Source organism: Cricetulus griseus, chromosome 2 (genome assembly GCF_003668045.3).
Source record: "Cricetulus griseus strain 17A/GY chromosome 2, alternate assembly CriGri-PICRH-1.0, whole genome shotgun sequence".
Taxonomy (NCBI): domain Eukaryota; kingdom Metazoa; phylum Chordata; class Mammalia; order Rodentia; family Cricetidae; genus Cricetulus; species Cricetulus griseus.
In genome coordinates this window covers 32,622,580-32,635,394 of record NC_048595.1, presented here as the reverse complement: position 1 = coordinate 32,635,394, position 12,815 = coordinate 32,622,580, and the positions used below count along the sequence as shown (strand labels likewise).

At 39.1% G+C, this 12,815-nt stretch overlaps 1 protein-coding gene across 6 annotated transcripts in view; it reads left to right on the top strand.

Annotated features, from left to right (window-relative positions):
* The window catches only part of Foxj3 (forkhead box J3), an 85,878-nt gene that overhangs the window by 26,719 nt on the left and 46,344 nt on the right, over nucleotides 1-12,815 (top strand). For all 6 annotated transcript variants that reach the window (XM_035439659.1, XM_027399121.2, XM_027399123.2 and 3 more), the window contains exon 3: nucleotides 6,436-6,760. In XM_035439659.1, coding sequence (XP_035295550.1) covers nucleotides 6,436-6,760 — 325 coding nt within the window. The remainder of the gene's footprint in view (nucleotides 1-6,435; nucleotides 6,761-12,815) is intronic.

The window sequence follows — 12,815 nt, the reverse complement described above, 5'->3', positions numbered from 1 at the left end:
ATTCTCCTGACAATGTTTTTGAAGAACAGAAAATTGAAAATTTGATAAAATTTATCAGTCTCATCTTCTGAACTTGGTGTGTAGGTGTATGTGTTTATGATTTTTTCCATAACTCTTAGATTTTACATTTAGCGCCCCCCCCCCATTTTTGTACTGGATGTGATGATGTCAGATCATGATCATTCCCCATACAGATACGAACCTGTTGTTTCAATGTCTCTTTTTAAATTCAGTATTTATTTTTTTTTAATTCAGTGACTGGTTTTGGAACTGTTATTGAAAAGCAACAGAAATTATGTTTGTGTTTTGGGCTATATTCTGTTGAGGTTGTAGTTTTAGAATAAGCTCCTTTTTTTTTTTTTTTGGTTTTTTTGAGACATGGTTTCTCTGTGGCTTCGGAGGCTGTCCTGGGACTCTGTAGACCAAGGTAGCTCGAACTCAGAGATCCACCTGCCTCTGCCTCCTGAGTGCTGGGACTAAAGGTGTGTGCCACCTGGCTAGAATAAGCTTTGAAAACTACTAGTCATGCTTTTTAAGTTGGGGGGAAGAACCTAATATATCTTATTTGTCAAGTGATAACTTGAAAATTAGATAATTGTAGTGTCCTTGAGCAGATGAAGGTAAGCTTCAGCAAGAGTTTCAGCTAGACTCAGTGACTTATGCCTATAGCCTCAGCACTAGGAGACTGAGGCAAGAGAATTGCTTGAGTTTGAAGCCAGTCTGGGCTACATAGTAGGGTCCAGAAGATTTTTATGGATACTAGGGATAGGTTGGTCAGTGGATAGGATGTTGCTGTCAGGTAGGAGGATTATATTTTAGTGTGGTATCATGCAGCATGATTATAGTAAGCACTTGGAATTGGCTATTTCAAAGGGGCCAAGCGGGTAACAGACCCGGGAAGTTGAGAGTTCCCACTACAAAGAAATAAATGTTAACAGTAGTGGGTATGCTCATTGCCCTGATTTGATCATTGTATGTATCATAAATATGTATACTCTGACTGACTTGAAATAAAAAATTAAAAACCTACTCAGAAAATTTCAGAGAAACTTCATTGGGTTTTATTTACCATCTTGTAGCCTCTGCATTTGAATATTATTTAAAAGCTGTATAATCTTGGCACTGGTGAGGCAGAGACAGGTCCCTGGAGCTTCCTGGTCAGTCAGTCTATCTCAGTCAATGAACTCCAGGTTCAGGAGAGTCCTTGTCTTAGTGGGGAAATGTTAGAGGACAATGGAGGAAGGCACTGGACGTTGATATCTGGTCTCCATAAGTATGTACCCAGGTGTATACTCAACTGTGCACACATCAGCACATACACATATATACTACACACATGATAATTAATTAAAAACATTTTGACTCTGTGACCTGTAACTTTGGACCCTAAACAAGCCCAACTGAAAGTATGGTTTGCATGAATTAAGAATTTTATAAATTAATATAGAATAGTTGAAAGGTAGTTTGGCAACATTTCTTTAGCTGAGGCTTTGGATTGCATTTCAGAAGCAAGAGTGTTTTTCAGTCTTATAATGCTTCAAATTACAGGACACATAAGGCCTGCTGTCTAAACTAAGGATCTATATTTTATCTCTTCTTGTAACTCTACAATCAGTTTGTTTCTCTTTTAGGGCATTGTTTATATGACAAGAGGGATCCCCAGTGTGTTGTGCACAAAGATTTCATTTGAGTTCTCTGTTGTGCAATTTTTCATCTGCTGCCAAGCTCTAGGTGAAATACCAAGTTCCAGGAATGAAGTGGAAGGGTCACAAAACCGTCACCCTCATTAGGTTTATTCTTTTTACTTTCTCCTTTGTGTCCTTCTCTTACTCTGTTGGGGAAGGATACACTGTCTCCACCATTCTACTTCCTTGTTGGAACTGGAAACCTTTCTGAATAAGTACTGGGAATGAGGAAAATTGCAGGTGGAAGCCAGGAAGTGTGATAAGGTAGTAAAAGCATATATGAGGTCATATCAGTGGTGTTTTGTAAAGTGAAATTAGTTCCCCACATGTCCTGACTTTGTTTTTTTTTTGTTTGTTTGTTTGTTTTTTTCGAGACAGGGTTTCTCTGTGTAGCTTTGGAGCCTGTCCTCGAATTTGCTCTGGAGATCAGGCTGGCCTCGAACTCACAGAGATCCTCTGCCTCTGCCTCCCGAGTGCTGGGATTAAAGGCATGCGCCACCAACACCCGGCCCCTGACTTAGTTTTGAGACTGTTTTTGTTTTGAGATGGGATCCCATTCAGTAGACCTAGCTAGCTTTGCACTCAGCACTCCTGCTTCAGCCTCTTAAGTGCTGAGATTACAAGTGTGAGCTACCACACCTGTTGTGTTGTCATTCTTTATGACATTCTTGTAAGTAAAACATTGCCACATCAATTTCAGAACTTTAGACTTTAGTTCTTCATGCCTTTTCTGTTCCTATTTCTCTTACAAGCAATGTTTTTTCTCTCTCTCTGTTTCTATCTTACTATTTATCTCTGGCATTCCAGTTAAGTTGTTTGTGTCAATCTGTGTTGATCTGTACCTTTCCCAAGTTATAAAGGTTGCTGCTGTGAGTAGCCTTCTATATGCTGTCCAGTCTACTTTTTGCTACTTCTTTTAGTCTCTAACAAGTGTTTTGTTTCTTGACAGGTACTCTGGTCTGATTAAGTGCTTGTGCGTCTCTCTCTCTCTCTCTCTCTCTCTCTCTCTCTCTCTCTCTCTCTCTCTCTCTCTCCATTGGAGTTCTTTCTTTCAAGGAGCTGAGGGTCTCCTTGATACAGGGTATTAAACTTGAATGTAAATGTTGTGCTGTTTAACCCATGCCTTATAAGAACAGGATCTTACTCAGCTTAGGAGGTACAGAATGGGAAGAAATAATGGACTTGGTTTTGTGTAGGGGGAGATGTTTGAGTGGAGAGGCCATTTCAGATAAGGAAATTTCTATTTCTTATTGAATTAGTTATTCAGGTAATTTGTACCTGCATGTTATTAGGTAGCATCAGAGATACTAGTTTATGGTCACTGTTTTCAGTATATATGGGGTGGGGGGGTGGAAGTGGAAAGCTTAGGTGTATGATGCATTTATGTGAAGTTTGTTAAATGCCAAATTAGGTTAGAGCAGCTCTAGGAAATTTAGAGAAGAATTAGTAAAACAACAATAAAAGCTAAAACTTTTGAAAATGTGTTTACTTGCAGTGTCAGGAGAGAGACATCAAAAGTGTATGGCTGTAATGACATGAGAAGAATGTTGCTATTTCTCTTTGACTGTGTGCAATGGACTTGAGGTGGTTAGCATGGAGGGGTGATGAGAAGTCAGTCCAGGAGGCTCTTAGAATGGGGTGAGGTCAAGTGGCCTGGCATTTCTTAACCATATCTCTAGAACCAGACTTCTCAGTGCTTTCTATGCTGTTTTAAAACTTATCTCTTCTACTAGTGGACTTCTGCCATCACTGTTCCACTAACAAGTTTCTAAAGCTACTAGAGATCTAGCCAAATTCAATGGTCAGATTTTACATTTTTGCTTAATGGAGAATCACTGCAGCTTCTGGCTTAAGTGTCTGTCACAACGGAGGCACTTTCTGCCTTACCATCAAGAGTATGTAAACTTTAATACATTATAAACAACCCCTCCCTGCTTTTTCAGACTTTATATTTAAGGAATTTATTGGAGTACTTAGTGTTTGCTGTAGCACAAGAGCTAATTAGAAAGGCAACATGCCATGATTCCTGCACAGTTTGTCCTCCTTTCCAGGCTGTTTAGATCTCCACTTTCTTTAAGACAGATGAAGTTCTTCCTTCCTGCCTTGAGGGCTACAGTCTGTGTTTCCTGTGTGAACCTTTACAGTACTTAAAGCTAGCATTACTCCTTCATTGAATTTTTTTCATGCCTGATCTTGATTAAACTGTCAGTTCCCAGAGGGCAAGAAATTGATAATGGTTCTCTGTATTTATTACTCAAGCATAGTCTCATACACATGTACAATTATGAATTCTTGTTAAATGTATTGCCACACATTTTAAATACCTCCTTTATGCCGACATATCCCGAGTGTTAAGTTCTTACACTGGTGCCAGTTACATTTCAGTTTAAACATGCTGTACATGCTATTATATTAACGTGGGGAATGTGTGTAACAGCTGCTGTCTTAAAATTTGAACAAGGAAAGCTGTGCACAGAGAGAGAGAGACTGGAGACAACTAGAGCATCAGCATGTAGGGGAATGATAGCTGATGCTTCTTTGGTGACTGAACAGTAATAATAGCTCTCATTTTTTACGATCATTATCATCAGCTAACCTTTAAAAAAACTTTTTGCCTGACATTGTTCTAAGAGCTTTAGATATGTCACATAGGTACAGCTGAAATTCTCATTTTACAGTGAAGAAGCTTTAGAAAGTCTATTGACTTGGGCATGAAGAGAGCTGGGCTCTGGTTTTAGTTCTAATAATTGCCTGCGTGAAAACAACTCTAAAGTCAGTGGGCTCTTAGTTTTTCATCTTTAAATTGAATGTCAGCATCTATAAGCTCCAGGTATCCATATCCCCCCCACCCCCAATTTGGTATGGTATAGTCTTGAAATTAGAACATGTCCTTATTTCAGTCCTTATAAGGTACTCATGCTGGCATTTTGATTGCTACAATGCGGTGTGATAATGTGAGTTTATTTCTTTGTTGTAAGAGCCTTGAAGGTACCATTTAGGGAATATAAGTTTGGTTTTCAGAAAAGGAGGGGAGAATTTGAGAAGGGCTCAGAGCATTAGGAAAATAAGATGAGAATAGGGCTGTAGGTCTCTGTCTCTCTCTCTCTCTCCTCCCTGCCTTTCCCTTCCTCCTTCTCCTTCTTTCTCTTCTCCAACTCTCCTCCCCTCTTTCCTTTTCTTCCTCTATCATTTCTCTCTACCCCTCCATCTCCTCCTCTACCCTCCAAACTAAAAGTGTATTAATACCTTGTCTTCCAAAGATACTCCTAGATTAATAGTATTAACACTTCCTGAGTATTTCCTCTGTGTATGCATGTGTGCCTTATTAGATATTATTTTAAACGTAGTACTTTTTATTGTTTCTTTGTATACAATGAGGAAGCTGGAGGTTCAGACAGTGGACATTTTCACAGACTCACAGATGGAAACTGTTGGCGTCAGTACTGAATTCTCATCACAAACCTGTCTTGTCTCTCAGAAATTGACTCTGCCCAATACTCTAGCTTGTTTTTTGCTAGGAGCTAGCTACTTGGGATGAAGGGCCTATATGGGGTGTCCCTGCCACAAGATCCTCCTCCCGCTTGGCCTTTTTTCTTTGTTTCTGTAGTGTTGGGGAACAAATCTAGGACCTTGGATATGCTAGAGCGTTCTACCACTGAGCTGCACTTCCAGCTCTACTTTTTTTTGACTGTAGTGCTGCTTTGTATTTTGGTATCACTTAGAAGTCACCTTAATCTTCTGGTCTTGCTCATGGGATAGAATGTATGCTCTGCTTGAACACTTAACAATTGCAGTGTGAAGTGTCAGTATCCTTTCTCTGTCCTCATCTCCCATCCCTACAACAGCTTTATTTTTTTTCTTCTTCTAGAACATGTGTTAACCTAGTGGAACTTCTTTCTTCAAGTGTAATGCTATGAATTTTTTAGCAGTGGAGAAAAATACATTAGAAGTTCCAGCTTGCAGGGCATGTACCAAAGTCTGGGCTTGTGGTGTGCTTTTTGACCATTCTAGGTCTTTAATGTTTGTAAACTGGTTTCTTGACTTTGTTTTTTACTAACTGCCTGGTACTGCCTGTCCTCCTTTCCCTCCACAGTGTCCTTGACTGTACCTCTTCAGTCAGCACTCCAGCCAGCTTGTCTTCTTGCTATTCTTGTCTGCCCCGCTTTCCTCTTTCTACCTCCCCCCTGTTCAACTTTACCTTCTTGCCCTAATGCAGATTCCTGAATTAGTTTCCTCAGTTCTCTGACTTCTTGCCTTCACCTTATTTTTGGTACACCTTTGTATAACTTCTAAAATTTGTGTCAAAGAAATTGAGATAGACGTTTACAATTTGAATTTTAAGGATTTGTGGTGTGTTGGTGAGTAAGGACTTGGGCTGCTGATAAGTTTTCATATCAGGATTTTGCTGCCTCTCCCCTCCCTCCCTCCCTCCCTCCCTCCCTCCTCCCTCCTCCCTCCCTCCCTCCCTCCCTCCCTCCCTTCAGTAAAGATTGACATTAGTAGTCAGTGTATTTATTATTTTGTATTTTAAACCCTTTATGATTTGGAGTGAAAAAATAAGCAAAAAAAAAATAGGAAATGTTGATCCCTTAAATGTTTAGTTTGGTCATTAATATAATTCAGTCTTTTCTCTCCAGATTTAACTCAGGCTTCCCCTCACTTTGGGACTCCTAGATTTGTGAATATTGGATGATTTTGAGAGGCAGGGGTTGTTTCCTTGATACTCACTGAGGAGTCTATTTACCTTCAGGATGACATCTGAACTGGAGAGCAGCCTAACATCTATGGACTGGTTACCACAGCTCACCATGAGAGCAGCCATCCAAAAATCTGATGCTACACAAAATGCACATGGAACGGCAATTTCTAAGAAGAACGCACTCCTTGACCCAAACACAACGCTGGACCAGGAAGAAGTCCAACAGCACAAAGATGGAAAACCTCCGTACAGTTACGCCAGCCTCATCACGTTTGCAATTAATAGCTCACCCAAAAAGAAAATGACTTTAAGTGAGATTTACCAGTGGATTTGTGATAACTTCCCATATTATAGAGAGGCTGGCAGTGGTTGGAAGGTAAGTATTTTTTTTAAATTATAGATTTTGTGCAGTGATAATAGTGTTAACTGCTACTGAAAGTAAAGCTTTGTAAAATTAAAGATTAAATTCTGATTTAATCATTTTTAGGATGCCAGCAATGGAAAAAAATGTTTAATTCGATTGTTTGATGATTGATGATGTGTGTGTGTACCTGTGCCACAATGCACAAATGGGGATCAACGGATAGCTTGTGGGAGTTGGTTTTCTCTTTCTACTATATGGTTGCTAGAGATCAAACTCAGGTCATGAAGTGTTGTCAGCAACTGTCATTACCCATTGAACCATCTTGCTGGCCCTGGGAATTTGTAAAGTTAGTGATTGACTTATTTTTGGAAGTAGTGTGTTAGAACTTTATTATGTCATGGGATTAATGTAGCATGGATGCAGCAGTAAGCAGAAAGTGATACCTAGTGGGCAAATGGAGTTGACAGTAATGCCGTGGTAGAAAACAGAGCTATAGTATGATCAAAACCAAAAATTTGTATTGACCAGATAATAGGCTCTTTCCAGATTTCATCAATTTTTCTTCAGTGTCCTGTATATTTCAGGATCCCACATTGCAGTTCAGTTGTCATTTTTCTCGGTTCTCCTCTAATTTGTGAGTGTCCCATACTCTTGCTTTTGTGACATAAGACACTTTTGAAGAATATTTATCAAATGTGGAGTTTTCCTTGATTTGGTGGTATTTTCTCATGATAGAAGTAGTGCATTTGAGACAGAATAACAAAGAGGTGACACACCCCTCTGCTTATCACAGGGCATAAAATGTCCGCACAGCCATAGTTCTTAGTTAATGTGATATCTCTGGGTTCTCCACTGTAAGGCTACTGCTAATTGTCGAGTATACACAAAGTTTTGAGGAGATATTTTGAGGGCACATGAACACACTATTTCTTTTTAAACTTTACCCAATAATTTTAGCATTCATTGCTATTCCCTCCCCCTACCCCTGACAGGGTTTCTCTGTAGCTTTGTAGACCAGGCGGGCCTCGAACTCACAGAGATCCTCCTGCCTCTGCCTCCCGAGTGCTGGGACTAACGGTGTGTGCCACCACTGCCTGCTCATTACTGTTTTCTAATGGTGATTTTTATTTTTCCTGTAAAATGAAGACTATTATTATTAGTTTTCTTCAGTGAAGGCAGGCATGTTTCTGAGTGTGAGGCCAGCATGCATAGTCACATAGTGAGTTCCAGGACAGTCAGGGCTATGTGGAGATACCCTATCCCAAAAGACAAACAAACAATAACAGTAACAAAAAGCTTGCTGGCTTTTCCTGGTCTTGTTAAGAGAGTGCTGTGGTTCTTATAGAGGGTTGGAGTTTGTATCTCAGCAACCACCTGTAATTCAAGCTCCAAGAAATCCAACGCCCTCTCCTGGTCTCCATGGAAACCTGTACTTATATGCACATACATACGGGCAGACACATACAATACACATTAAAGAGAGGTTTTTCTCATTTGTTCAGTCATTTATTCATGATGGGAAGTGCTTGTGGGTATGCTTTGCACTAGCATCATCCTTTTTTATTTTTGTTTGTGGTGAACTATCTTAAGACAGGGTCTCACTGTGTAATCTGGGCTGACTTCCAGCTCACTTTGATTACTATGTAGTGAAAGCTGGCTTTGAACTTGAGATCCTTCTTTTTCAGCCTCCACATGCTGTGATTATAGGTGTCTGCCAGTATGCCCAGCAAAAAACTGTATATGGAATTTTTACTTGTTTGTTTGAGCCTAGTGTCTCAAATGTTTCTAATTTGGCAAAGCTCTATTACTGAGCTCTGTATCCCTAATCCTCATTGACTGCCTAATCATTGAAGCTTTGGCCGTTGGGAATGCTTACAGGATGGTTTTATTCTTATGTTTCCAGAGTCATTGTACCTTCCTTGTGCCAGTTCTGGAATTAACCACTTCCTTAAGGAGCCTTTTGATACACTTCCACTTTAGTTACCTAGTGAATATATGTTATATAACAAGTAAGCCAATTTGCTTTCTTTTACTTTTGCTTACGTTTATTCATATTTATGTTTTACATGGGAATTACCCAGTTGTGTGCTACATGGTGTGTGTGTGTGCTTGTGTGTGTTTGTGTGTGCGTGTGTATCTGCACAGAAAATGATTTATAGGATTTTAGGTTTATATTAGATGATAGTTATTCTTCACTGTCTTATAAATGTTCTTGCTTTACTACCTTTTTACATTCTCATAATTTTTTAGGGATCTTTTTTATATACTATGCACCTATGATATGCCATGTGTTGTGGAAGATAGGCAGATGTCTTGAGGGGAAGGATTGTGCCCCGCTGTAGTTTTTCTCTTTTAAGCCACAGCAGCATTTGTATTTAGTAACTTCAGTTAATGCAGCTTAAAGTATGGTTGATTCCTGCTCTCAGCCTTCCATTCTACCTTCCTTTCATATTCCTTTTCATCCTGATGTCTGTGAACATGATTTCTTTTTTGTTTTTTTTTATTTCTCTTGTTCTTTATCTAGTTGATGTTATTGTATTGCTTCAGTTCTCTTTCCCCTATCAAGTGAATCTTTTTGTGTGTTTTTTATGTGCTTTATTGATAGCAGTAGTATAGAAATTATTTTTGTTTAGATAGCCTGTGTTTTTATTACTTTTTTCCTGTATATAAATATTCAAATGATAGCTGCATTTTCAATTTTCTATATGCCAGACATCATTCTAAGTGCTTTTATACCATTGTATCTTTAAGTCACACAGCAGCCTTATTAAATAGATACTCTTGCCCAATTGTAAATATAAGAAAACAGGCTTAAAGAAATTAAGTAATGCCGGGCGGTGGTGGCTTATGCCTTTAGTCCTGGCACTTGGGAGGCAGAGGCAGGCAGATCTCTGTGAGTTCAAGACTAGCCTGCTCTACAAGAGCTAGTTCCAGGACAGCCTCCAAAGCCACAGAGAAACCCTACCCCAACCTCCCATCTCAAAAAAAAAAAAAAAAAAAAGAAAAAAGAAATTCAGTAATTTTCCAGACATTTTCAGATAGAGAATGGTAGAATCAAAACTCAATACCAGACTTGGTAATTTGAGAATTTTAGCACTTGTTCTTAACCAGTTATATATAGCCCATAATTTTGCAAAAAAACTACATAGTTTAACTTGTAGATTTAAAATTCCTCTTAACTGGCTTACAAGTATGAAAAATGATTTTTAACAGCATGCTTTTTGAGTAAATCTGCTTTACTAGTATTTCAGTGGGAGAAATACAAATTTGGAGCCTATCCTGGCACTCGCTCTACAGACCAGGCTGGCCTCACAGAGATCTGCCTGCCTCTGCCTCCCAAGTGCCGATACTAAAGGTGTGTACCACCAGTGCCCGTCGTTTTTTGTTTTATAAGAACTATTTTGTGTGTGTATTAGTGTTTTGTCTTTGTGTGTCTGTACACTACATGGCTTCCTGATGCATATGGAGACCAGAAGAGGGTATCAGATCCTCTTGATCTAGAGTTATAGATGGTTGTGGGCCACCATGTGGGTTCTGGGAACTGAAGCTAGATCTTCGAGAAGAGCAGCCACTGTTCTTACCTGCTGAGCCATCTCTCCATCTCTCCAGCCTAGAAGTATATTTTGAAATTGGATTTATAAAATCTGGGGATATAGCTCAGGTAGGTAATTTGTAGGAAGCATAAAGCTTTGAACTCCAGCCACCCCACTCCCCCTTCCAAAACAACCCCCCCTTTTCTCCTTTGAGACAGGCTTTCTCTCTAGCCCTGGGTGCCCTAGCCTCTGCCTCCTGAGTGCTGGGATTAAAGGCATGTGATACCACTGCCCAGTCAAAAAAACCCAATTTTTTTTTTTTTAAACCTGAGAATCAAAACATGATTGTAAACAAGTGGCAGTAATTTATTTAAACTCTACTTTCTGTTTTTACTACCAGACACTTACTTTAGGTGCTTTTTGTCAAGGTTTGGATTAGTGAGGTATAAATCTGTTTAGCAGCAGAAAAACTTGGTGTCTGTAGAGAAAAACAAGTCAAAATGTGAGTAAGAAAGCTTATCAGAGACTCATGGGTCCTTATCTATAGCTGGAAACATGAATTCCTGAAGCTACCAGACAGGTAACATAATGAGTAAAGCACAGATGGAGGTACCGAACCAGTGGCTGCGTCTCTAATGTGTTCTGGTTATGTTTTTTCCTCTTAGGCTACATATTGGACATTCCATTTTTTCCTTCCTAAGGAAAGTGAGAAATCTGGTTTCTGTGTAGAATTTCCCAATTTCCAGATGTTTCTAATTCCAGGGTTCTTAATCTGCAGTATAATAAATGTGTCTGTTTTGATTTTGTTTGGCCTGTGGGCTATCAATCTTTTCAGTTAATTTCATTGTCCTTTCATTAATTTAAAAAGGGCTTACCTTCTCCTCTTGGGTCCCTAAGGGAGTTCATTCTCTTAATTAGATGAAGATACATATACTATGCAATTAAGAAGCTGTATTAAAAGCTCTTGAGAATTGCGGAGTGCTGTGTTATTGTTGACATAGTTGGTTACAGCTACTGTTTGTAAGTCATAATATATCCATTTTGCCTGTGACCTAGTAAAAGTGTTAACTTTAAAGGGTGTAGTGTTGTAATTTTAAAAAAGGGATGAGCGAGAAAGACACCACATGAGAGTTCAAGTGGAGTTTTTTTTCTAATTAAGGGAAAAGGATTGTATAAAGGGAAAGAGGATGGGGGGAGACTGATCTTTGGGGACAGTAGCAACGGGAGAGAGAAAAGGGAGGAACAGACGAACAGACCGGGGTGTGTGTGGTGTGTGTGTGTGTGTGTGTGTGTGTGTGTGTGTGTGTATGGCAGATGTGGCAGAGGTGGCAGGGCCCTTGTAAAAGGGAACATAGTGAATATGCACAGTTGGTGCTCTTAGTGGCTGCAGCTGAGGACTATCAGAACCCCAAGCACAGGCCACTAAAGATGTCGGAATACTAATATGTGGTTAATGAGAAATAGTGGGGAGTATAAGATTCTAAACTGATTGCTGCAAAGAATAAAGTGTTACCAGAGTAAAAGGAAGAAGACTTAACTAGAAAGTTATTAAAGGAAACGAAATAGCAATTTCTTTTGAAGATTTAGAGGGATATTTTAATGTATTTCTAAATACTTGGTTATAGAGGCTCATAGTAGAGAGTTGGAATGAACCAAATTATAGAAATCTTAAAATATATGAAAGCCCAGCTGAAGAACTTGTTTAATTTTTTAGGAACAGTATATAAATTATGATTATGTTCCTCATCAACCTGCTTGATTATTTCTCAAATCATGGTCAGAAATACCTTTAGAAATAGTGATACATTTTCACCTGAAAGGTACATAGTTTATATATTAAGATATGGTTGGTAGAACAGGCTGTGGGAGTAAGTGAAAAAGTATGTTTTGTCCCTAAAGCTGAAAGATTCCCAGAAAGGTTATCTGGTACCATCTACTTCAGGCTGACCTTCAGTATGTCTAGGAATTGCTATTTTATAGTCATTATTTTTTTTCCTCTCACTGAGTTTTAAAACATTGAATGCCTATAATTTACCATGTTCCCTTTAATATTCCTTTTTGTAGATACAGATGAATTTTGTGCATTTATATGGAGACCAAAAGCTGGGTGTGGTGGCACACATCTTTGATCCCAACACTGGGGGAGGTTAGAAGCAGGTGGATGGATCTCTGTGCATTCAAGGCCAGTGTGGCCTATATAATAGATTCCAGGGCAGCCAGAGCTACACAGTTAAGATCCTGTCTCAAAACAAAACAACAAAAAGAGACCAAAGAAAACTGATTTTTCTCCTTTGTTAGAGGCCTTTGTTTTCATAAATCCGAACCCATTCTTAGATTTGTTAAACAGTTCTGTGTCCTGCTGCTTCCCTTCTTTTCCAGTATGGAGGAGGTAGATTGGGGCAATTGGAAGGGCATTTAAAGCTTGTGATGTCTGTATTTATTGAATAGAGGGTTGGGAAAAGATATTAAAGTAGCCACAAACTGTTACAGAATTGTAGTTGCCCAGAATTAGAAAACCTTGCTATATTCACTAT